At 49.2% G+C, this 27,372-nt stretch overlaps 1 protein-coding gene across 1 annotated transcript in view; it reads right to left on the reverse strand.

Moving 5' to 3' along the window:
• Positions 1 to 27,372, reverse strand: part of NPR2 (natriuretic peptide receptor 2) — a 99,821-nt gene that overhangs the window by 44,057 nt on the left and 28,392 nt on the right. Inside the window, exons 5-11 of the mRNA XM_040334596.1 lie at positions 23,959 to 24,091; positions 23,793 to 23,877; positions 18,555 to 18,675; positions 8,162 to 8,236; positions 7,996 to 8,073; positions 4,432 to 4,536; positions 4,236 to 4,307 (exon numbers count right to left, since the gene is read on the reverse strand). Of these exons, the coding sequence (XP_040190530.1) occupies positions 4,236 to 4,307; positions 4,432 to 4,536; positions 7,996 to 8,073; positions 8,162 to 8,236; positions 18,555 to 18,675; positions 23,793 to 23,877; positions 23,959 to 24,091 (669 nt within the window). The remainder of the gene's footprint in view (positions 1 to 4,235; positions 4,308 to 4,431; positions 4,537 to 7,995; positions 8,074 to 8,161; positions 8,237 to 18,554; positions 18,676 to 23,792; positions 23,878 to 23,958; positions 24,092 to 27,372) is intronic.

Consider the following 27,372-nt stretch of genomic DNA (forward strand, 5'->3'; position numbering starts at 1 on the left):
CCTGCACCTCTGACCCTCTTTACATTACATAGCCCTCGCACCTCTGGCCCCCTTTACATCACACAGCCCCCGCACCTCTGGCCCCCTTTACATCACACAGCCCCTGCACCTCTGGCCCCCTTTACATTTAACAGCCCCTGCACCTCTGGCCCCCTTTACATCACACAGCCCCCTCACCTCTGGACCCCTTTACACCACACAGCCCCTGCACCTCTAGCCCCCTTTAAATTACACAGACCCTGCACCTCTGGACCCATTTACATTGCACAGCCCCCTCACCTGTGGACAACCAAGAGTTTGGGTGTTTTGAATACTGACTTTTTTTTATCTGACACCTTTAAGGCTTTAGTAAACTGGAAGTGATGTTGTGACATGACTTACTAGATCTGAGACCCGATCGAAGCCGGTCCCGGCTTTGTTCGGGTCTCCGGCCAGCCTGCACAAGGCGGCGGGAGAGGAGGGATGTCCCATCCTGCTGCTTGGAACAACAGCCGAGTGGCTTCTTAGCCGTATTGGATGTCATCCCAAGAAAGCCAACTGTTGACTCTAAAAAACGGTACTGGGGTGATGCCTGCAGGCATCACCCCGGTACTACCCCTTCAAGTCGAGGTTGCATATTTGTGTACGGTCGGCATAAAGGGGTTAAAATGTCTGCGGGTTGGTGCACTGAATGGCCGGAAATTTAGCGTCGGCGGGCCGTAGGTTGCCGACCCCTGCGGTAGGAGGTTTAGGCCACTGGTGCATGCTGGGAGAGGATATAAAAATTCAAAAAAAGGGTACAGTCAGGTATGATGGAAGGTACCTCCCTCCAGAAGGTAGACTTTGGGAGAGAGACCACCAAGTAAGGGTGACCACGTGTCCCGGATTGCCTGGGACTGTCTCGCATTTTGCAGGTCTGTCCCGGGCACCTTCATTCCAGGACAATACAGTGTCCCGGAAAGAAACTGAAACAGCCACCCACCCCCCCAGGCCAATCTGATGCCCCCAAAAAAGGCCGCCACATCACCGCTTTACTCACTGACAGTGCTTGTCCTGGCCGGGAATGCCTGGAGGAGCACAATCCCCGCCCCCTGCTTGTGATTGGAGAAATCATTAATCCCCCCTCTTGTGTCCAATCACTGTGCTGTGATTCGTTACAGCACAAGCTTATTTTTGGGAAGGGAGGGTAGTTTAGAAATATGGTCACCCTACACCAAGTACCTCGATCACGTTGACACCTCCAGCATGGGTCAGGTCTATCTGAGGATTATCAGGGGGGGAGGGGTTTAATTCCCTCTCCGGCGTATCTTGCCATTTGTGTCGAAGAAGAAGAAGAAGAAGAAGAAGAAGAAGAAGAAGAAGAGAGGAGGTCCTTGGAAGAAGAAGAAGAGAGGAGGTCCTTGGAAGAAGAAGAACTAGAAGAAGAAGAAGAGAGGAGGTCCTTGGAAGAAAGGAGAAGGTTCCAGAATGAGATGTGGGGGTTCGGAGGCGTCCGTTCAGGAATGTGGCGAGTAGTCGTCTGAAAAGCATTCTATTTTTAGCCGGATTTAGGAAGTGCCGGATCTGGAAGAACGTCCAGGAGGACAATTTGTGGTCGGTGTTTGTGGCATTGAGGTCACCGAGTTCTCGGAAGAATCCGCGTGTGAAGAATGAGTGTGCGGTAAGTTTATGATCTAACCCCTCCCCCACATATGGGACAGAAAGGGCTCATGTAGAATGTTTGTTCCGTCTGTGGTGCCGAATATCAGACAACGGAGTGAAGAACGGATATCTGGAATTCTGGAAGAGCTCCACATACCTCCCGGAACCTCTCTGAGAATCTGACCCTCCCTTCTCTTGTCTTATTTACTTACAAGAGCACCTGTCACTGCTAATAATACCGTCACCCATTCCACATGGCGGTGATGTGGAGGTAGTGACTGGAGATGGATAATAACGGTGGATAATACGGGTAATATGGGTAATATGTGGCAGTGAAGGATTATAAAAGGACATTATCCCACCAAGGGGGCCCCTGGCAGGTTTGTTCTGAAACATGTTGGATTTCCTTAAAGTACCAGAGACTGATTGTGGACCCCACAGACATGAGAGGGTCAGTTCTCCACACCAGACAGTGGGGGACATTGGGGTCTTGTTTTTTCCAGGTACTTGGTTATATAAACATGCACGCCCTCCAGATCCAAGTTGTCATGAATGGGGCTGTTACATATGATTGTGGATCGTGGACCCTCCATGCAGCCTGCACACTGGGGGTACAGAGATCACATTGAGAGGCACTGGGGGGTACAGAGATTACACTGAGTGACACTGGGAACACCGGGGGGTACAGAGATTACACCGAGTGACACTGGGAACACTGGGAGTAGAGAGATCACACTGGGAACACTGGGAGTAGAGAGATCACACTGCGGGTGCAGAGATTACACTGGGAACACTGGGGGTACAGAGATTACACTGGGAACACTGGGGGTACAGAGATTACACTGGGAACACTGGGGGTACAGAGATTACACTTAGGCCCGGTACACACGGGCAAACATGTACGATGAAACCGGTCCGTCGGACCGTTTTCACCGTACATGTCTGCCAGAGGGCTTCTGTACGATGGCTGTACTAACCATCGTACAGAAGTCCGCGCGTAAACAATACGCGGGGTGTGTCCGCGTCGTTGCCGCGACGATGACGCGGCGATGACGCGGCGACGTGGGCGGGCCTGCCATTTAAAGGCTTCCACGCATGCGTCAAAGTCATTCGACGCATGCGAGGGATGGCGGGCGCTCGGACATGTACGGTAGGTCTGTACTGACGACCGTACATGTCCGAGCGGGCAGGATTCCAGCGGACGGTTTTAAAACACGTCCAGGAATATTTGTCTGCTGGGAAAAGGCCCGGCGGGCAAATGTTTGCTGGAATTCGGCCCGCTCGCGCCTACACACGACCAAACATGTATGCTGAAACTGGTCCGCGGACAAATATCAGCATACATGTTTGGTCGTGTGTAGGCCCGAGCGGACCATTTTCGGGCGGATCGGACAGGTTTCCAGCGGACAACTGTTTCCTGGACTTGCTTTGAAACAGTCCGCTGGAAACCTGTCCGCCCGACATGTACGGTCGTCTGTACAGACCTACCGTACATGTCCGGCCGCCCGCCATCCCTCGCATGCGTCGAATGACTTCGACGCATGCGTGGAAGCATTTAAAAGGCAGGCCCGCCCACGTCGCCACGTCATTGTCGCGGCGACACCGCGCCATCGACGCGGCGACACCGCGGACACGCCCCGCGTATTGTTTACGCGCGGAATTCTGTTCGATGGTGTGTACAGCCATCGAACAGAAGTCCCCGGGCAGACATGTCCGATGAAAACGGTCCGCGGACCGGTTTCATCGGACATGTCTGCTCGTGAGTACAAGGCCTTAGAGACACTGGGAACACTGGGGGGTACAGAGATTACACAGAGTGACACTGGGAACACTGGGAGTAGAGAGATCCCACTGGGAACACTGGGGGTACAGAGATTACACTGGGGGTACAGAGATTACACTGGGAACACTGGGGGTACAGAGATGACACTGGGAACACTGGGGTACAGAGATAACACTGGAAGACACTGGGGGGACAGAGATTACACTGGGAACACTGGGGGGTACAGCGATTACACTGGAAGACACTGGGAACACTGGAGGGTACAGCGATAACACTGGGAACACTGGAGGTACAGAGATCCCATTGGGAACACTGGGGTATAGATATCACACTGGAAGACACTGGGGGGTACAGAGATAACACTGGAAGACACTGGGGGGTACAGCGATAACACTGGAAGACACTGGGGGGTACAGAGATAACACTGGAAGACACTGGGGGGTACAGCGATAACACTGGAAGACACTGGGGGGTACAGAGATAACACTGGAAGACACTGGGGGGTACAGAGATAACACTGGAAGACACTGGGGGGTACAGAGATAACACTGGAAGACACTGGGGGGTACAGCGATAACACTGGGAACACTGGGGGGTACAGAGATCCCATTGGGAACACTGGGGTATAGATATCACACTGGGAGATACTTGTGAACAGTCACTAGGAACAAGGGGGGTTTGACTACACTGGGAGTCTCTGAGAAAGTCAGGAGCACTAGGAGCTTTGCTCATGGAACCCCTAGTGACCTCTAAAGGAACCTGGGGACCCCACAAAACCCTGGTTGAGAAAGGCTGTTGTAGGGTGTACGGGGGGGGGGGGGACTCTACTCACCTTTACAATGTCATTGATGAGAGAATTCCGGAACATCCAGTCCAGGTTGATGCTGTCATTCTCCAATATGTCCTACAAAGAGGAGACAGAGATTACATCTCCAATGAAGGGGAACAGTAGAGTGTGAGCTCCTCTGGTACAGAGACGGATGGGGCAGACCACACCTCCCATATGTAAATAAGAAGCAATATTTTACCTGTAGGCTTCCCCTGGGACAATACTCGGTGACAATACAAATGTTCGGAGCGTCTATACAAGCCCCCAGGAAACGGGTTAAGTGATTGAACTGAACGTCCCTCATCTGAAGGAGAAGAACAAGGAGAACATTAGATGGTCACAGTCCCAGTTCCCAGAACTTACGAGTTTGGTACCAGACCTATATTTCTATAAGGTGACCACGCCCACTTCTGGTAGACCTATATTTCTATAAGGTGACCACACCTACTTCTGGTAGACCTGTATTTCTATAAGGTGACCACACCTACTTCTGGTAGACCTGTATTTCTATAGGGTGGCCACACCTACTTCTGGTAGACCTGTATTTCTATAAGGTGACCACACCTACTTCTGGTAGACCTGTATTTCTATAGGGTGACCACATCCACTTTTGGTAGACCTGTATTTCTATAGGGCGGCCACACCCACTTTTGGTAGACCTGTATTTCTATAAGGCGACCACACCCACTTCTGGTAGACCTGTATTTCTATAGGGTGACCACACCCACTTCTGGTAGACCTGTATTTCTATAGGATGACCACACCCACTTCTGGTAGACCAGTCTTTCTATAGGGTGACCACACCCACTTCTGGTAGACCTGTATTTCTATAGGATGACCACACCCACTTCTGGCAGACATGTCTTTCTATAGGGTGACCACACCCACTTCTGGTAGGCCTGTATTTCAATAGGATGTTAACACCCACTTCTGGCAGACATGTCTTTCTATAGGGTGATCATCCCCATCTATGGTAGGGCTCTATTTCTATAGGGTGACCACACTGGCTTCTGGTAGACTTGTATCTCTGTAGGGTTTCGACACCCACTTCTTGTAAACCTGTATTTCTATAAGGTGACCACACCCACTTTTGGTAAGCCTGTATTTCTATAGGAAGACCATCCCCACCTATGGGAGGTCTGTATTTCTATAGGGTGACCCCACTGACTTCTGTTAGACTTGTATCTTTGTAGTTTCCACACCTTCTTTTAGTAGACCTGTATTTATATAAGGTGACTTAATTTGCTACTTTTACCTATACTCCGACCTTACAAATTACTGTTATATTTCCAACAATACTAGAAGACCTTGCTGATCTCTTTCTAAGATCTAAGACCTAGGACCCAAACCTACTTAGGTCCCCGGGGAGAAGAGCGCTATAGAAATACTAAGATTATTATTTCTATAGAAAGACCAGCCCCCCCCTCTTGATAAAAATGACAAGGGTCCAGATTCAAGAAGCACTTGCGCCCGCGCAACCATAGGTTACGCAGTGCAATTGCTTACTTTCTCCGGTGTAACGAGTGCTCCTGATTCAGGAACCTCGTTACACCGACTGCAGGCTAAAATCTGCGCGGCATAAGGCTCTTATGCCTCGCAGATTTTAGGCTGCATTCTTGCGGGGGCCGCTAGGGGGCGCTCCCATTGTGATCAGCGTGTAGTATGCAAATTGCATACTACCACTGATTCACAAGCTTTCGCGGGCCCCGCGCAAGCCAGGTACGGAGTTTCCGTACGGCTACTTTTAGCGCAAGGCTGCCCCTTCTAATAGTAGGGGCAGCCAATGCTAAAGTATAGCCGGCCTTCCCGCGCCGTGAAATTTGAATTTCACTGCGTTTGCGTAAGTGAAACGTGAATGGCGCTGGACGCCATTCACGTTCACTTAGAAGCAAATGACGTCCTTGCGACGTCATTTGCCGCAATGCACGTCGGGAAAGTTTCCCGACGGAGCATGTGCTGTACGCTCGGCGCGGGAGCGCGCCTAATTTAAATGATTACCGCCCCCGGCGGGATCATTTAACTTGCGCGCGCTTACGCCGGGCAAATTTGCCGGCGCGCCCTCGCAATTCATGAAGCTACTGCTCCGTGAATCGAGGGCAGCGCAAAATATTTGCGGGGGCGTAGGGCAAAATCGTTGCCCTGCTCCCCCGCAAATATCGCGCAATTCTACTTGAATCTGGGCCACGGTTTACAAAACACCCAATGTAACAGCAGGGCACATAGAAAAATGTCCACCTTCCATCTTGATATCGCCCAAATTGTCCCCTCCGCACCTCTCAGGACCTCCTGCTCCCTTGTTACCTCCTCCCATGCTCGCCTTCAGGATTTCTCCAGAGCCTCTCCCATCCTATGGAACTCCCTGTCCCGGTATGTCCGATCAGCCCCTACCCTGTCTACCTTTAGGAGATCCCTAAAAACTCATTTATTCAGGGAAGCCACACCCTCCTAACAACCAGGGATGGACTGGCCACAGGGACTACAGGGAGTTTCCCGGTGGGCTGATGGCTCAGTGGGCCGGCTTCAGTGACAGCGGAATGCCGCCCCCTCCGTTCCTTTGTCTCTCCCTTCCCGCAGCGCTCACCTCCTCTCCCTCCCCGCAGCGCTCACCAGGGGGGAACAGAGAAGCAGGGGGAGGACCAGAGGAGCAGGGGGGACGACAGAGGAGCATGGGGGGAGGGGACAGATAGCTGACTCAACAGCTATGGCCTGGGAGTTTCTCACTTCTGCCTAATCTTGTCCCATAAGGGGGGGCACCAAACTGATTCTTTGCCCGGGTGAAATAATGTCTAGCTTCCCCACTGGTACTGCTTATAAGAGTACCGGTACCAGCCGTTCTACTCTAATAAAGTAGAATGTATAGTGGTTAGTGAAGGGGGAGAGGGGGCTTGGGTGGCCTGGGGGGGGGGGGTGCGGGAGTTGTCCGGCTGCCATGGGAGAGACCTGCCAAGTGGGCCAGTCTGGATGAAGTCCAGGGCCAAATTTTTGTCCCAGTCCAGCCCTGCTAACAACTGTCCCTGAGCCACCCCATGAAATCATTCTCTGCAGCTATGTGTATAATAATAATAATAATAATAATAATCATCCACAATAGGACCTCATCTGTTATTGGGAAACCACCAACTCTACAAGAAGACCACACATATGCTACTAAATCTAGTTCTTCCAGGTCACACGAAGACCAACAATTCTATAAGAAGTTTGCACCTTGTAGGCCACCATGTCTGAGGAACACAAGGAAAAATATTGACTTCTATCAGATATGGAATATTACACCTTCAGCTGGTAGATCGCCATCAATGAAAGAAACCAGATTTGCTCTTTGCCCACTTCCATCTACTGCTTCTAGGAAGATTAGGATCGTTTTCAGGAGACCTTACCTCATAGAACGCAATCTGTAAAACTATCATTTCCACTTTAAAACTGCAATGTTCTCCGAAAGTCCTTATCTACACCAACATTCCAAACCTGACAGGTTATTTGTACAGGAAAATCTCAGCCAACATTAATAAACCATCCTCTCTACGGGAAATATATACAGTTATATTGGAACCATGCCTGCTATTAGCAGAACACATGTGCTAGACTACAATCAGCACCAGAAGATGGCAGCTGGAAGACTTCCAACCATAAAAGAAGACCTGGTGATCTCGTGGTAAAGCAGGGAATGTGATCAGAGGCTACATCGGGGGGTAGACCACCATCGTTACGAGGCCCAATCCTTCTAAATATGCTGCAGGACATGAGAGTGTGACATCATACTTACATGTTTAAGCTCAAACAGAACTTGTCTGGTCAGCTCAATGCGTTTCCTATTGACGTGTTTAACGGCCACCACATTTCCCTGCAAAGATGAAAAAGGCTGGTAAGGGGGTGCCGAGATGGGGTACAGAAGGTGAAAAAAAAGGTGCTTGAAAGTCTTAATACTCCACCTTGAAGTGTCCGGTATTGGCGAAGATTTGATATTTCCCATGAGCGGTCATCAGAGAACCATAACTGGAGCCTCTCTAGGACAGAGCGAGACTGTCACACACAGAGCGAGACCGTCACACACACAGAACTATGAGCTATTACAGAGCAAACAGACATGGAAGGATGTCTTCCACCTCCAGCTGACAGTATACATACAGGGACAATATAAGGGAAGGAGGTGTCCTGGGCGGAAGAGATGGAAGGTCAAGAAATTTAAACTAAGGCACCCAATTAGCTTGTTTACACTTACAGGGTACAGATGTGCTAATAACAGAGGGTGTTGGCTATGTGGAATTCCCCTAATCCTCAGATGGTAGACAAAATATCCACTTTGCCCACTACCTGATGACATATAGCAAACCCCATAAATGAATATACAATTTAACTTGATGATATAGAGAACAGGAGCTGGGGGAATCATGGACAGAGTCATAACATGTGGAGGTGAAGGATGAAGAACACTGCAGCCAATAAATGTCATGTAGGGGTGGAAGATGGTGTACACAATTGCCAACAAATGCCATGTAGGGGTGGAAGATGGTGGACAACATAGCCAACAAATGCCATGTACAGGTGGAAGATGGTGGACAATATAGCCAACAAATGTCATGTAGGGGTGGAAGATGGTTGACACAATAGCCAACAAATGTCATGTAGGGGTGGAAGATGCAGATGAGAAAATAGATGGACAGCCGCACTCCAGGAGGTCTTTATGAAAAAAGACGTGCTCTTTATTTTAAAAGGAAAAAATGCACAGCATACAACAGCATACAGTGGGATGAACAGCTTACGCGTTTCGCATTAACAATTAATGCTTAGTCATAGCTACAATGTAGCTATGACTAAGCATTAATTGTTAATGCGAAACGCGTCAGCTGTTCATCCCACTGTATGCTGTTGTATGCTGTGCATTTTTTCCTTTTAAAATAAAGAGCACGTCTTTTTTCATAAAGACCTCCTGGAGTGCGGCTGTCCATCTATTTTCTCATCTGCTTAATTCTACGCATTGCCAGCACCCGTGTGGCTCCTGAGTGGACATTGATTGCCTGCTTGTGCTCACCTGGAGCGGCGGTCTCCCTACCTAGGGGTGGAAGATGGTGGACACAATAGCCAACAAATGTCTTGTACAGGTGGAAGATGGATGACACCAAAGCCAACAAATGTCATGTGGAGGTGGAGGATGGAGGACACTGCAGCCAATAAATGTCATGTGGAGGTGGAGGATGGAGGACACCGCAGCCAATAAATGTCATGTGGAGGTGGAGGATGGAGGACACTGCAGCCAATAAATGTCATGTGGAGGTGGAGGAATCCTTCAAGTCTTGGTATATCACATTATGTGTATAAAAAAAGTGTAAACATTTAATTCCTGTACCCACCAAGATGACCAGAGAATCATCATGTGATGGAAGAAGACATTATGAATGAAAGAAATATGGAGGAATGGGAGAAGAAAGGGCGAGCCTAGAAAGAAGCTTAGGAGCACTAATGTGAAGGACTGAAGGGACCTCAGGTGATCATCTCAGATAAAATGGAAGACCTGAGAACACAAGTAGTACAAACTAGAAAGATGAATGGGAAGATCAATGAAGGAAATGGAAGAAGATAAAGGGAGGAATAGAAAGACCAGCAAAGGGAGATGGGAGGAGATATGGAAAAGAATAAGACAACCAACATGGAAAATGGGATGAGCTATGCAGAGGAATAAGAAGAACAACGAGGGAGATGGGAAGAGCTATGGAAAAGAATAAGACAACCAACATGGAAAATGGGAGGAGCTATGCAGAGGAATTAGAAGAACAACAGGAAGAATGGGAGGAGCTATGCAGAGGAATAGGAAGACCAACAGGAAAGATGGGCACAGTTGTAGTGAGAAACAGAAAGACCAAAAAGGGAAAAGGGGGGGTTTTGGGAAGGAATATGTAGACCATAAAGGTAGATGGGTACAGATATCGTGTGGAAAACCAATGACACGGGTCACTGAGGCAGTCATGTGACGGAGCTGAGACTGTGAGCTGTGGTGGTGTCGGGTTACTTGGGATATACGGGAAATAGAGTGATGGGGAAGATGTATTATATCATTAGACGGAATGTGTGCTTATTATTATCACAGGAGAAATGGAGTGCGCTCTGCGTACAGAAGAATTTCCTTGTCACTATACAGAGGAATAAGAAGACCAATGAGGAAGAAGGGCAGAATTATAATTTGGAATAAGAAGACTGTAACGGACATATGCATGCTGCCGGGACAGTTATAATCTTCGTGCAGGGAGGACTACAAGGAACTGCATGGCTTGTCACAATTGGATGTACCACATTGTATTCTGAGCTCAAAGGGTTAATTGGACAAGTCTCTTTTCATTGCTGAATGCTAATGTTCCCTTCGCATAGATAATGAACTCTCTCTCTTGTGTGCAGGTAAACAGCCCCCTGTGAGGTGTATGCTGATGGGGATTATGTGTGAGTGATAATTGTTTTAAAGGTTAATTGAATTCTATTGAGAAAGGAATGTGCCTGGCCAGGAAATGTTAAGTGGGGTGCGGTGCCGAAGCGGCTAGAAACTGGCCAAGTGATTAATTCAAGGAGATGTCATTGTTCTTGTAACAGTTGTAAGCAGATATAAGCAGGTGAAATATGCCAAATAAAGTCAGTCCTGCTTGACCCTTCAAACGTAGCCTCGTCTCGTTTCTTGGAAGGGCGTTCGATGGGATATACCGGCGGTACCTGCATATCATAACTTGTCAGCAAAAAGGACGTCTCCAACGGCCGATACCCCTCACTACCAGTGGGTAGCCGTTACATTGGTGGCAGCGGTGGGATGGTCCTTTTATCCAAAGAACAAGTTCTGAATGGAGTCGCAGTACGCCAGGCTGAAAAGATCCACACTGAAAGATCTATTGGAGATTCGTGGTAGGAGCGCCAGCAACAGACCACGGAGGGAGCTGATAGCTGAACTGCTGGAGCTGGACGAAATGGATGGATCCATGGAAGGAACTGAGCCCCTTGCACCGGTCAGCGAGGAAGATGTAATTACTGGGATTGTACAGCGGAGATTATCCTTGTATCCAGAAACGTCCGTGGAACTAATCAACCAGCTGTTCCGGGAAGCAAGGGAAGAAATACAAACGAAGAGGGGACAAGAACTGGAACTGGTAAGAGCGAGACAGCCCATTACACCTGCAGTTCCTACCCCCCCCACCTGCTGCTACAGGAAAGAAAATACCGTTCACTGCATTTAAAGCTTTTGTAGAAAGTGAGGAGGAAATCGATGGATATTTGGCGGACTTTGAGAGGCAGTGCTCACTACACCAGGTACCACCAGACCAATGGGTCACTATTTTGTCGGGGAAATTGTCGGGCAAAGCCAATGAAGCCTTTCGGGCTCTCGCCCCAGAGGATATTTTACAATACCAGCAAGTTAAAAAGACGCTGCTAACCCGATACGCCGTAACGCCAGAAGCCTACCGCCGGCGCTTCCGGGAGTCCAAGAAGAAGGCTGTGGACTCCCACATGGAATGGGCAAACCAGTTACAAAGGGTGGCATCCCATTGGGTCCAAGGGTGCAAGGCCAACACCGGGGAGGAAGTATTACAGCTGTTCCTAATGGAACATTTCTTCCAAGACCTGGCCGCAGACATACAAGACTGGGTACGAGATCGCCGTCCCGCTAACTTAAACGAGGCGGCTCGGCTAGCAGATGAGTACGCGGAGACAAGGAAAGTAAGCCAGGGTACTATGCGGCTGGCTCAGAAGGTAGAACCGCGTACTCCAACCGTCACCCCACGCCCAGAGTTTCGGGCTCCAGTCCCACCAGGACCACCACGTCCTCAGGGGCCTAACAACTACCCCCGGGATTCGTCTAGGGTGACGTGCCATCACTGCAGCAACACGGGACATATTGCTCGTTATTGCCCTCTAAGAGCTACACATAACAATTGGAGACGTACAACACCCAACACAGAAGTCACTCCATCACGTCCCTCTGCGGCCCACTGCCTGGAGACCGAGGGGGGCCCGGAGGAATGTCTGGGAATTTTGTATGAGGCAGACCCAATACAAGCTGCCTCTCCAGATAACCGTCAGCATCACCGTCAGGAGGTACGGGTGAATGGACAAGTAGCACAAGGCTTAAGAGATACCGGGGCCACTATCACTCTGGTTCAAAAACATCTGGTAAAGCCAGAGAACGTCTCCACTCGTACAGTTGCCGTCCGGGTCGCAGGGGGCGCTGTATTCCGCTTACCCACCGCCCGGGTGCACTTAGACTGGGGAGTCGGGTCAGGAAAGACCACCGTTGGTATCATGGACAACCTACCGGCCGAGGTTGTGCTGGGCAACGACATTGGCCCTCTGACTTCGGCGTATCTACCTACACCTGATGCAGCTTGCCCCGTGACCACCCGCTCACAGACCCGTATCACAGATGATCCTACAACAGGCCAGGAGACCCAGGTAAGCCAAGAACCGACATGTAACCCCACTACGGTAGAGAGACCCATAGCTTGGGACACCCCAGAGGAATTTGGGAGGGAAACTAGGGAGGACTCCACCCTTCAAAAGTATCGAGAATTAGCAGACAGTAGAGGGGATGAGCGGGAACGTTTTATATGGGAGGGTGACAGGTTATACAGATTGACTGAAGGCAGAAAGAGAGGCGGTATCCCTTCGCAAAAGCGCCAACTAGTGGTACCCAGAAAGTACCGGTTGGAACTTCTCCGAATCGGCCACGACATTCCGTTGGCAGGGCACCTAGGGGGTAACCGCACCACCTACAGGATCACCCAGACTTTCTTTTGGCCGGGGATCTCGAAGGATGTGCGACGTTACTGCAGCACCTGTGACGTATGCCAACGGGTAGGAAAAAGAGGGGACCACCCTAAGGCTCGACTGTCACCTATGCCCGTGATCGAGGAACCGTTTAGCAGGGTAGCAGTCGACCTAGTGGGACCTCTACCTAACCCCAGTCCCTCAGGTAAGAAATACATTCTTACCGTAGTAGACTATGCTACCCGCTACCCGGAGGCCGTCGCTCTGACGAATATTCAGGCGGACACTGTTGCCAGTGCGCTCGTCGGGATATTCACCCGAGTGGGGTTCCCTCAGGAAATCCTGTCCGACCGAGGGACCCAGTTTACTGCAGATCTAACCCAACAGTTATGGAAGGTCTGCGGTATTAAGACCCTGCTTAGTTCACCGTACCACCCTCAGACCAACGGTCTCTGTGAACGCTTTAATGGTACCCTCAAGCAATTGCTGCGGACCTTTACGGCGGAATACAGAGACTGGGAGCGATTTTTGCCGCACCTCTTGTTTGCCTATCGAGAGGTACCGCAGGAATCCACAGGGTTCTCCCCCTTCGAGCTGCTCTATGGACGGAGAGTGCGAGGCCCCCTCGACCTCATCCGGGAGCACTGGGAGGGCGAGACAGAACATGAAGGTGTCCCCATTGTGCCATATGTGCTGGAAATGCGGGACCGCATGGAACATTTAGCTCGGATGGCACGGGACCATCTCCAAGCGGCCCAGGGACGACAGAAACACTGGTACGACCGGGGCGCCCGTCAGAGAATGTTTCAAGTGGGCAGAAGGTGCTGGTGCTTAGGCCTGTCAAAGGGAATAAGCTCCAGACCTCATGGCAGGGCCCTTACAAAGTGGTAGCGCAAGTCTGCGATACTACATATGTAATCGCCAGCAGCCAAGATGAAAGGGTCCAGAAATCCTTTCATGTAAACTTATTAAAAGAGTATCAGGAAAGACCAGAGGATGTAGCAGCCATATGTATTCCAGCCACTGAAGACCCTGACAGCTTACCCATCCCAGATCTATTAGCAGATTCGGAACCTAAAACTCTGCTCAATACGATACAGCTAGGGGAGAGCGGTTACCTCCCGCAGAAAAGGGACAGATGTGACAATTGATAACTGAGAAAGGACTGACATTTTCCCAGGAGCCCGGGTACACTCTCTTAGCGACTCACTACGTAGAGACCCCAGGACAAAACCCGCTCAGACAGACTCCCTACAGAATCCCTGAGGCAGTAAAAGAGGAGATGAGGAAGGAGATACAAGAAATGTTAAGACTGGGGATTATAGAACCATCTGACAGCCCCTGGGCCTCGCCCGTTGTCCTAGTACCCAAAAAGGACAGAACAACCCGATTCTGTGTCGATTACCGACGCCTCAATGACAAAACCGTGACAGATGCCTACCCCATGCCCCGAGTAGACGAGCTATTAGATTGTATTGCCAGGGGACGTTATCTGACCACAATCGATCTGTGCAAAGGGTATTGGCAGATTCCCCTGTCCAAGGAGGCTATCCCTAAGTAGGCATTTGTCACTCCATTTGGCTTATTCCAGTTCAAGGTCATGCCATTTGGGATGAAGAACGCCCCAGCCACATTTCAGCGCTTAGTGGACCGCCTCCTTGATGGCTTCCAGGATTTTGCTTGCGCGTACCTGGATGACATTGCGATCTATAGTGAGACTTGGGGGGAACACTTGAGGCATGTTGAGGCTGTACTGGATCAGATTAGGGCCGCCGGCCTAACCCTGAAGCCAGAAAAATGTAATTTCGGGATGGCAGAAGTCCAGTACTTGGGACACAGAGTGGGGTGTGGGAAACAACGACCAGAACCCGCTAAGGTTGAGGCTGTAGCCAATTGGCCAACACCCCACACTAAGACCCAGGTACTGGCATTTCTAGGGACAGCGGGATATTACAGAAAATTTGTCCCTGACTACAGTACCATTGCCAAACCCCTGACGGATTTGACCAAAAAGAATTTGCCTAGAGTAGTCCTGTGGTCTCCCGCCTGTGAAACAGCATTCCAAACCTTGAAACAAGCATTGATCAACGCACCTGTTCTATCTGCCCCCGTCCCTAACAAAAGATTTGTCGTTCATACAGATGCGTCCATGTACGGACTGGGGGCAGTTCTAAGCCAGATCGGGGAGGATGGAGGAGAACACCCTGTCGCGTACCTGAGTAGAAAACTATTACCCAGGGAAGTGAGCTACGCGGCAGTGGAAAAGGAATGTTTAGCCCTGGTTTGGGCCTTAAAGAAGCTCACACCCTACCTGTATGGTCAGGAATTCAATGAGGAAGAAGGGCAGAATTATAGTGGGGAATACGAAGACCAATGAGGAAGAAGGGCAGAATTATACAGAGGAATAAGACCAATGAGGAAGAAGGGCAGAATTATAGTGAGGAATAAGAAGACCAATGAGGAAGAAGGGCAGAATTATGGTGAGGAATAAGAAGACCAATGAGGAAGAAGGGCAGAATTATAGTGAGGAATAAGAAGACCAATGAGGAAGAAGGGCAGAATTATAGTGAGGAATAAGAAGACCAATGAGGAAGAAGGGCAGAATTATGGTGAGGAATAAGAAGACCAATGAGGAAGAAGGGCAGAATTATAGTGAGGAATAAGAGGACCAATGAGGAGGAAGGGCAGAATTATAGTGAGGAATAAGAAGACCAATGAGGAAGAAGGGCAGAATTATAGTGAGGAATAAGAAGACCAATGAGGAAGAAGGGCAGAATTATAGTGGGGAATAAGAAGACCAATGAGGAAGAAGGGCAGAATTATAGTGGGGAATAAGAAGACCAATGAGGAAGAAGGGCAGAATTATAGTGAGGAATAAGAAGACCAATGAGGAAGAAGGGCAGAATTATAGTGAGGAATAAGAAGACCAATGAGGAAGAAGGGCAGAATTATAGTGGGGAATAAGAAGACCAATGAGGAAGAAGGGCAGAATTATAGTGAGGAATAAGAAGACCAATGAGGAAGAAGGGCAGAATTATGGTGAGGAATAAGAAGACCAATGAGGAAGAAGGGCAGAATTATAATTTGGAATAAGAAGACCAATGAGGAAGAAGGGCAGAATTATAATTTGGAATAAGAAGACCAATGAGGAAGAAGGGCAGAATTATAATTTGGAATAAGAAGACCAATGAGGAAGAAGGGCAGAATTATAGTGAGGAATAAGAAGACCAATGAGGAAGAAGGGCAGAATAATAGTGAGGAATAAGAAGACCAATGAGGAAGAAGGGCAGAATTATAGTGAGGAATCAGAAGACCAATGAGGAAGAAGGGCAGAATTATACTGAGGAATAAGACCAATGAGGAAGAAGGGCAGAATTATAGTGAGGAATAAGAAGACCAATGAGGAAGAAGGGCAGAATTATAGTGAGGAATAAGAAGACCAATGAGGAAGAAGGGCAGAATTATAGTGAGGAATCAGAAGACCAATGAGGAAGAAGGGCAGAATTATAGTGAGGAATAAGAAGACCAATGAGGGAGAAGGGCAGAATTATAGTGAGGAATAAAAAGACCAATGAGGAAGAAGGGCAGAATTATAGTGAGGAATAAGAAGACCAATGAGGGAGAAGGGCAGAATTATAATTTGGAATAAGAAGACCAATGAGGAAGAAGGGCAGAATTATACTGAGGAATAAGAAGACCAATGAGGAAGAAGGGCAGAATTATACTCAGGAATAAGACCAATGAGGAAGAAGGGCAGAATTATAGTGAGGAATAAGAAGACCAATGAGGAAGAAGGGCAGAATTATAGTGGGGAATAAGAAGACCAATGAGGAAGAAGGGCAGAATTATAGTGGGGAATAAGAAGACCAATGAGGAAGAAGGGCAGAATTATAGTGAGGAATAAGAAGACCAATGAGGAAGAAGGGCAGAATTATAGTGAGGAATAAGAAGACCAATGAGGAAGAAGGGCAGAATTATAGTGAGGAATCAGAAGACCAATGAGGAAGAAGGGCAGAATTATAGTGAGGAATAAGAAGACCAATGAGGGAGAAGGGCAGAATTATAGTGAGGAATAAAAAGACCAATGAGGAAGAAGGGCAGAATTATAGTGAGGAATAAGAAGACCAATGAGGGAGAAGGGCAGAATTATAATTTGGAATAAGAAGACCAATGAGGAAGAAGGGCAGAATTATACTGAGGAATAAGAAGACCAATGAGGGAGCCGAGAGAAGCTAAAGAGAGGAATGGGAAGAATAAAAAGCGAGATGGGAGGAGTTGTAGAGCAGAATAGGAAGGCATATGAGGGAAATGGGAGGAGCTATAGATATGGATCGGAAGATTAATGAGGGAAGATAGCCAGAGCTATAGTAAGGAATGGGAAGACCAATGAGGGAGATGGGAGGAGCAATAGACAAGAATAGGAAAATCAACAGTGGGAAAAAGAAGGGCAATAGAAAGGAATGGGAAGGCCAAAGAGGAAGATGGAGGAGCTATAGAGAGGAATGGGAAGACCAATGAGGGAGATGGGAGGAGCTATAGAAAGGAATGGGAAGACCAATGAGGGAGATGGAGGAGCTATAGAAAGAAATGGGAAGACCAATGAGGGAGATGGCGGAGCTATAGAAAGAAATGGGAAGACCAAAGAGGAAGATGGAGGAGCTATAGAGAGGAAAACAAAGATCTTTTACTGGAGCTCCTGTGAGGAAATGGAAGACCAATGGGAAGATGGGAAAAGATTTAGAGATTAATGAGAAAACCTATAGCGAGAGAGACTCTAGAGAGGAAGCAGCAGACCAATGGGGAGAGATGGGCGGACTGAATGAGTGGAACAACTACAGGATCAGTTATCAGGAATTATGTAGTTGAAAGGGACCACCTACGAGGAGAGATGGGAGGAGCTACAGAGAGGAGAGGAACGTCCAATGGAGAGATGTGGGAGGAGCTAACGAGAGGAAGGGTAAGACAATTGGAGATGGTCCAAAAGAGATAAAAGGGGCTACAGACAGGAAGAGAAAGGCCTATGGGGACTGATAGGGAACGTATACTGAGGAATGGGAGGACCAATGAGGAGAGAAGAGAAGAATAAAAAGCAATGCAGACGAGATGAGGATAGCAGTTATATGAGAGAACATGGAAGATGATAGTGCATGGAGATCATAGATGAGGAATGATGGAAGAGGACAGTACATGGAGACCATAGATGAGGAATGATGGGAGAGGACAGTACATGGAGATCATAGATGAGGAATGATGGAAGAGGACAGTACATGGAGACCATAGATGAGGTATGATGGGAGAGGACAGTACATGGAGACCATAGATGAGGAATGATGGGAGAGGACAGTACATGGAGATCATAGATGAGGAATGATGGGAGAGGACAGTACATGGAGATCATAGATGAGGAATGATGTGAGAGGACAGTACATGGAGATCATAGATGAGGAATGATGGGAGAGGACAGTACATGGAGATCATAGATGAGGAATGATGGGAGAGGACAGTACATGGAGATCATAGATGATGTATGATGGGAGAGGACAGTACATGGAGACCATAGATGAGGAATGATAGAGGGACTCTCACTAGTGATAGGGTCAGGCGGCTCCCGGCATATTTGTGATATCGCTCAGAATTTCCAAACTGAAGCTCCTCCCATCTGATCCTCCACAGCATGCTGGCCAGTTCCTTCTCCAACATCAGCTTCCTGGTGACAGACAGAACATCAAACTTCACATTACCAGGAGATTGAAACCTGCCCAGCCCCTCCCAGTACAATCCCATCACCTCCCAGTACAATCTCTTCACCTCCCAGTACAATCTCTTCACCTCCCAGTACAATCTCTTCACCTCCCAGTACAATCCCTTCACCTCCCAGTACAATCCCTTCACCTCCCAGTACAATCCATTCACCTCCCAGTACAATCCCTTCACCTCCCAGTACAATCCATTCACCTCCCAGTACAATCCATTCACCTCCCAGTACAATCCATTCACTTCCCAGTATAATCCCTTCACCTCCCAGTATAATCCCTTCACCTCCCAGTACAATCCCTTCACCTCCCAGTACAATCTATTCACCTCCCAGTACAATCCCTTCACCTCCCAGTACAATCTATTCACCTCCTAGTACAATCCCTTCACCTCCCAGTACAATCCCCTCACCTCCCAGTTCAATCTCTTCACCTCCCAGTACAACCCCTCCATCTGTGTATTGGGTGTATGGGGGGTATGGTGTGTGTGGGGGGGGTGGGATCAATGTGTGTATTGGGTGGGTGTATGGAGGGTATGGTGGGGGTGGGATCAATGTGTGTGTGAATGACTTTTTGCCTATATGCTCAGTTTAATTCTCCCTGCTAGTAATGCTGTGTGTGTTAGAGGTAAAAGGTGATTTCATGTGTGACTCATTCCTCTGTGTAACAGACTGTTGAAATGTTAATGTCCCTTCCCCAGCAGCTCCCTATTTTAAAGGGTAATTGATCTATTGTGTGTGTGAAGAAGACCTGTGTTTACCCTTAAGAGATGTGTATTGTATCGTCAGGCTAAATGATTAGATAATTGGCTCATGTTAATTATTCTGATTGCTTCATTGTGGTAATTATCTCTTCTATATGCGGGGCCAAGCTGTCTAGATAACGTATTCTGTTACACCTAGTAATTAACTTCACTGATGTCATTATCTAAAGAAATGTGTCTTCAGGGTCATCGCCGAAGTGTCTACCTATGATCTGTATGGAAGCCCCCAGTGTGTGAAAAGGGGGTGGAGATTTCATTGTTCTTTGATTGAGGATTAGCTTGTAAACTATATATAACTAGCAGCATGCTGCCATTAAAGTCTCTCTTGCTCCAGCAGTAAGCTTGGCTCCTGTGTTGATTATTGGGCGATCCCAGGAATATTCCTCCTCGTGGAATATTGGGTGATTTTCTTTATGGGAAGAAGGGACTGTTTGACGGGGATATCATTCTAATACCGTCACAATTGGTTGGAAGCAGAGGGATTTTCCCTTCTACTCTCCTTTATACCCGGATTCCAAGCAGACACTGGAAGAACTACTGGAAGTTCGTGGAAGGAGTGCTAGCAACAAAACCAAGCGGGTCATCATAGCAGAATTAATGGAGCTAGACCAGGAGGACGGGATTGCAGCAACGCCAGCAGTACAAGAGATGGAGACACCAGTGATTCAGGAGGAGGAATCGCCAGCCAACAAGCTAATGAGAGAGAAGCTACCATGGTTCGGTCCGAACCCAACGGCGGATGTGGTGCTGAAAGTGATGGACCTGTTAGCGAAAGAGGCTAAACAAATAAGAGACGCAGAGCTACAGAAGGATAAACAAATAAGAGACGCAGAACTACAGAAGGATAAACAAATAAGAGACGCAGAGCTACAGTTAAAACTGGCATCAGTCCAACAAGCAGCCGCACATTCTCCAAACAGTGAGTACAGCACAGCAGATGCAAGGAAGATTCCGTTTAGCGCTTTTAAAGCTTTTGATGAAAAGGACTGTGAGATTGATAACTACCTGGCAGATTTTGAGCGACAATGTAACCTGCACTGAATAGCTAGAAGAGAGTGGGTTGCAATATTGTCAGGCAAACTGTCAGGCAAAGCTTCTGATGCTTTCCGGACCGTGCCAGATCAGGATATCCATAGCTACGCCCGGGTTAAAGAAGTGCTCCTGGCTCGTTATGCAGTAACCCCAGAGTCCTACCGACAGAAGTTCAGGGACTCACGCAAAACCACGAAAGACTCTTACGCGGAATGGGCATGCCAGTTATCCCTGTCGGCCTCTAACTGGGCTAACAGCAGCCAGGCCACCACCGCAGAGGACATTTTGCAACTAATGCTCCTGGAGCAATTTTACAATCACATCCAGACGGATGTCAAAGATTGGGTGAGAGATCGCAGGCCCATGACTCTACCAGAGGCCGCTAAGTTGGCGGATGAATATGCTGATACTCGCAAGACGAACCAGGTCACACCACAGGTACAACCTCCAGGACCAACGGCGCCCTCACACCCACCAGCCGCTAGATACCAACCTCCTAACAGACCAGTGACATCTAGCCCTCGCTATCCACGCCAGGAGGACAATGAACAACGCTGCTTCCGGTGCAAACAGCTGGGTCACTTCAAGCAGAATTGCCCCATGAACGACAACACCAGGTCAAATTGGTCTCGACCTGGGTACCGCCCACCAGCAGCAGCCTATTGTGTAGACTCAGCTTGGGATCCCCAGGAGCTGGGTCGGGAAGAACCATTGGGTACCCCTTACGAAGCCCTCATGGTACAATCTGTTATTACGGACAACAGGGAACACCATTGTCAGCTGGTCATGGGCAACAGCCATGAGCCGGAGGGGCCCTGGAGGGAGCTGGGCAGAAAGAGGCACCGCCGGCCACCCTCCAAGAAGAAGAGGTCCTGGAAGTCATATAACCAGCGGACCTGGGAGGAGAAGAAGCGACTGGAGGAGATGGAATCGCAGCGGGCGCCCCAGATGCGGGCCGAGATGTTCGCCAAGGGCCCACCGGTGGCCCCTTACACCACCACCCAGTTCCTGATGATGGAGGACCACGTGGAGAGCCTGCAGGACATGAGCAAGCAGGAGCTGACCTGTGAGTACATGGAGCTGGAGAAGTGCATAAGTCGCATGGAGGAGGAGAACAACCACCTGAGGTCACAGCAGGCTGACCCCCCCAGGCTCCATGAACTGGAGATGGAGCTGGAGAAGCTCAAAGAGGAGAACCGGCGGCTGCGAAGGGAGAAGGGGGTGGCTGACCCTATGGGGCACTGATCCCCTCCCCCCCGAACTCTGAGCACCAGTGCTACAGCATTTCAACAAATATAACTTTTTCTTTTTATGAATCTCTTGTGATTGTCACTTCAGAGCCATAACCTGCCCCCTCCCATAGCGGGACACCTAGACGGCGGCGCACAGACCCATTCGCCGTCTTCACACTGACTTCTGGTGACTCTGCAGATCGCACAAAGACTTGGGGACTGAACGGCGTGTGATCTGACGACCCGGTGGCATACCTGAGTCGGAAGCTGTTGCCAAGGGAGGTCAGTTACGCCACCATTGAAAAAGAGTGTTTGGCCTTGGTATGGGCACTCAAAAAGCTCACACCTTACCTTTATGGCCGGGCTTTCACTCTCATCACCGATCACAACCCCTTGGTGTGGCTTAACCGGGTTTCAGGGGACAACGCCCGTTTGCTACGCTGGAGCTTGGCCTTACAGCCCTATGACTTTACGATTCATTATCGCCCAGGCAAGCAAAACGGGAATGCCGATGGATTGTCACGCCAAACGGAGTTAACCTCGGACTAAAAGCTCTGAACCCGTCAACCCTACTGGACCAGGAAAGGTCCAACCGAGTTGCCGGAGCAGGGAGAAAAAGGGGGCCATTGTGAAGGACTTTTTGCCAATATGCTCAGTTTAATTCTCCCTGCTAGTAATGCTGTGTGTGTTAGAGGTAAAAGGTGATTTCATGTGTGACTCATTCCTCTGCATAACAGACTGTTGAAATGTTAATGTCCCATCCCCAGCCAGCTCTCTATTTTAAAGGGTAATTGATCTATTGTGTGTGTGAAGAAGACCTGTGTTTACCCTTAAGAAATGTGTCTACAGGGTCGGCTCCGAAGTGTCTGCCTATAATCTGTATGGGAGCTCCACTGTGTGAGGGGGGGAGGAGATTGTCATTGTAACAGTTTTGTAACTACATATAAGCTAGGTGTTGTACCATTAAAGTCTCTCTTGTTCCAGCAGTAAGCTTGGGCTCATGTGTGGATTATTGGGGGGATTCCAGGGATTCCTACTTGTGGAATATTGGGTGATTTTCTTTTATGGGAAGAAGGGACTGTTTGACGGGGATATCATTCTACTACCGTCACAGAGGGTATGGTGGGGGGTGGGATGGATGTGTATTGGGTGTATGGGGGGTACGGTGGGGGGTGGTGGGATGAATGTGTGTATTGGGGGGGTGTATGGTGGGGGGTGGGATGAATGTGTGTATTGGGTGGGGTGTATGGGGGGTATAGTGGGGGGTAGGATGGATGTGTATTGGGTGTTTGGGGGGTACAGTGGGGGGTGGTGGGATGAATGTGTGTATTGGGGGGGTGTATGGAGGGTATGGTGGGGGGGTGGGATGGATGTGTATTGGGTGGGGGGGTGTATGGAGGGTATGGTGGGGGGTAGGATGGATGTGTATTGGGTGTTTGGGGGGTACAGTGGGGGGTGGTGGGATGAATGTGTGTATTGGGGGGGGTGTATGGAGGGTATGGTGGGGGGGTGGGATGGATGTGTATTGGGTGGGGGGGTGTATGGAGGGTATGGTGGGGGGTGGGATGGATGTGTATTGGGTGTATGGGGGGTATGGTGGGGGGTGGTGGGATGAATGTGTGTATTGGGGGGGTGTATGGAGGGTATGGTGGGGGGTGGTGGGATGAATGTGTGTATTGGGGGGGTGTATGGAGGGTATGGTGGGGGGTGGGATGGATGTGTATTGGGTGTATGGGGGGTATGGTGGGGGGTGGTGGGATGAATGTGTGTATTGGGGGGTGTATAGAGGGTATGGTGGGGGGTGGTGGGATGAATGTGTGTATTGGGGGGGTGTATGGAGGGTATGGTGGGGGGTGGGATGGATGTGTATTGGGGGGTGTATGGAGGGTATAGTGGGGGGTGGGATAGATGTGTGTATAGGGGGGGGGTGTTTGGGGGGTACAGTGGGGGGGTGGGATGGATGTGTGTGTTGGGTATGTGGGGGGTTGGTTATCGCCCTCCCCCCCATTCCGGACACACGGGGTAGTGGGGTCCACACACTGACCTCATTATGATGATACTGGCCATCCCAAAGATGAGTAGGGTGAGCCCGGCGCCCAGCGCCACCATGGCCAGGGTGGAGAGCGGAGCTGGAACAGACAGAATAGACATTGGTGAGAATGGGGGAGGAGAATGTGTGCGGGGAGCACAGAGCGGGGGAGGTCACTTACTCTTCACACAGCTCGGGTCATCTGTGTCAAACACACACGGCGGGCTGTCCAATGGTGGGGCCCCCTTCAGCCACAGGATGGGGGGCCCGGTCCAGTTAATCTGCTTTGTTATCCCTTCATAATGACCAACGATCTGTGAGAAGAGACAAGGAGGTCAATGAATGTCACTCATACTGGAGGGCTGACACCAACTGACACCAACTGACACTAACTGACACTCACTGACACCAACTGACACTCACTGACACTAACTGACACTCACTGACACTAACTGACACTCACTGACACCAACCGACACCAACTGACACTCACTGACACTCACTGACACCAACTGACACTCACTGACACTAACTGACACTAACTGACACTCACTGACACCAACCGACACCAACTGACACTCACTGACACCAACTGACACTCACTGACACCAACCGACACCAACTGACACTCACTGACACCAACTGACACTCACTGACACCAACCGACACTCACTGACACCAACTGACACTCACTGACACCAACCGACACTCACTGACACCAACTGACACTCACTGACACCAACCGACACTCACTGACACCAACTGACACTCACTGACACCAACTGACACTCACTGACACTCACTAACACCAACTGACACTCACTGACACCAACTGACACTCACTGACACTAACTGACACTCACTGACACTCACTGACACTAACTGACACTCACTGACACTCACTGACACTAACTGACACTCACTGACACCAACCGACACCAACTGACACTCACTGACACCAACTGACACTCACTGACACCAACCGACACTCACTGACACCAACTGACACTCACTGACACTCACTGACACCAACCGACACTCACTGACACCAACTGACACTCACTGACACTCACTGACACTCACTGACACCAACCGACACTCACTGACACCAACTGACACTCACTGACACCAACCGACACCAACTGACACTCACTGACACCAACTGACACTCACTGACACCAACCGACACCAACTGACACTCACTGACACCAACTGACACTCACTGACACTCACTGACACCAACTGACACTCACTGACACCAACTGACACTCACTGACACTAACTGACACTCACTGACACTCACTGACACTAACTGACACTCACTGACACTCACTGACACTAACTGACACTCACTGACACCAACCGACACCAACTGACACTCACTGACACCAACTGACACTCACTGACACCAACCGACACTCACTGACACCAACTGACACTCACTGACACTCACTGACACCAACCGACACTCACTGACACCAACTGACACTCACTGACACTCACTGACACTCACTGACACCAACTGACACTCACTGACACCAACTGACACTCACTGACACCAACCGACACCAACTGACACTCACTGACACCAACTGACACTCACTGACACCAACCGACACCAACTGACACTCACTGACACCAACTGACACTCACTGACACCAACCGACACCAACTGACACTCACTGACACTCACTGACACTTAGGGCCCTTTTACACTGGGGCATTTTTCAAGCGCTTTAGCTTTAAAAAAAGCGCCTGTAAAACGCCTGAAAGAAGCTGCATCTGCAATCCCAATGTGAAAGCCTGAGTGCTTTCACACTGAGGCGCTGAGCTGGCAGGGCGTCAAAAAAAGTCCTGCATGCAGCTTCTTTGCAGCGCTTTAGGAGCGTTTAATACACCGCTCCTAAAGCCCCCTTCCCATTGAGGAAGCTTTTTTTAATGCCAAAGCGCCTGAAAAGCGCCTCAGTGTGAAAAGGGTCTTAGCAGCGATTTACCAGCGTTTTTCGGGCGCTGGCAGTGTGAAAGGCCTCTGAAAGCACTTGGGCTTTCACATTGGGATTGCAGATGAGGCTTCTTTCAGGCGCTTTACAGGCTTTTTTTTAAACGCCAAAGCGCCTAAAAAACGCCCGAAAAACGCCCCAGTGTGAAAGGGGTCTTAGGGCCCTTGCACACTGGGGCGTTTTTCATGCGGTACAGCGCTAAAAATAGCGCTGCTATACCGCATGAAAAATCATGCCCTGTAGTGTTCAATGTGAAAGCTCGAAGGCTTTCACATTGAAGCGGTGCGCTAGCAGGAGCGCTCCAAAAGTCCTGCTAGCTCCATTTTTACCGCGGTATAGGAGCGGTGTGTTCACCGCTCCTATACCACGCCTTCCCATTGAAATCAATGTGAAAGCGTGGTAATACCGCCCGCAACGCGGGCGGTATTAACCCTTTTTCGGCCGCTAGCGGGGGTTAAAACCTCACCGCTAGCGCCCGAATATCGCGGTAAATACGACGTATAGCCGGCTATACCGTCACCGCGGCTGCACGCCTCAGTGTGAAAGCAGCCTTAGTGACACCAACTGACACTCACTGACACCAACTGACACTCACTGACACCAAATGACACTCACTGACACTTACTTGCGGTGTATGTCAGAGCCATATTAATGTATAATAATAATAGTGTGTGACTGTGGGGGGAGGGGACATTAGAGTGTAAGCTCCTGGGTTGTGATATATAATAATGATTGTGTCCATGCGGGGGGGGGGGGGTACACATTGGGCCCCCAGCAGTGGAAGTGACGGAGGGCCCCGGGTGTTGAGTATACACAGGCAGGGTGTGCTGTTATATGAGAAGCAGCAGCTGGAGGGTCTGTGGGGAGGAGGGGGGCTGGGGGGCTCTTATCACTGGAATGGAATGGTCAGAATACCAGTAAGATTAACTCTTTACTGGTCACAGCCACCCCTTCCTCCACTGACTACATAACATCATCCCTATATATACTCTATATACCATTCCTCCCTATATATACTCTATATACCATCCCTCCCTATATATACTCTATATACCACTCCTCCCTATATATACTCTATATACCATTCCTCCCTATATATACCATCCCTCCCTATATATACTCTATATACCACTCCTCCCTATATATACTCTATATACCATTCCTCCCTATATATACCATCCCTCCCTATATATACTCTATATACCACTCCTCCCTATATATACTCTATATACCACTCCTCCCTATATATACTCTATATACCATCCCTCCCTATATATACCCTATATACCACTCCTCCCTATATATACTCTATATACCACTCCTCCCTATATATACTCTATATACCATCCCTCCCTATATATACTGTATATACCATCCCTCCCTATATATACTCTATATACCATTCCTCCCTATATATACCATCCCTCCCTATATATACCCTATATACCACTCCTCCCTATATATACTCTATATACCACTCCTCCCTATATATACTGTATATACCATCCCTCCCTATATATACCCTATATACCACTCCTCCCTATATATACTCTATATACCACTCCTCCCTATATATACTCTATATACCATCCCTC

Source organism: Rana temporaria, unplaced genomic scaffold (assembly GCF_905171775.1).
Source record: "Rana temporaria unplaced genomic scaffold, aRanTem1.1, whole genome shotgun sequence".
In the NCBI taxonomy this organism is placed as follows: domain Eukaryota; kingdom Metazoa; phylum Chordata; class Amphibia; order Anura; family Ranidae; genus Rana; species Rana temporaria.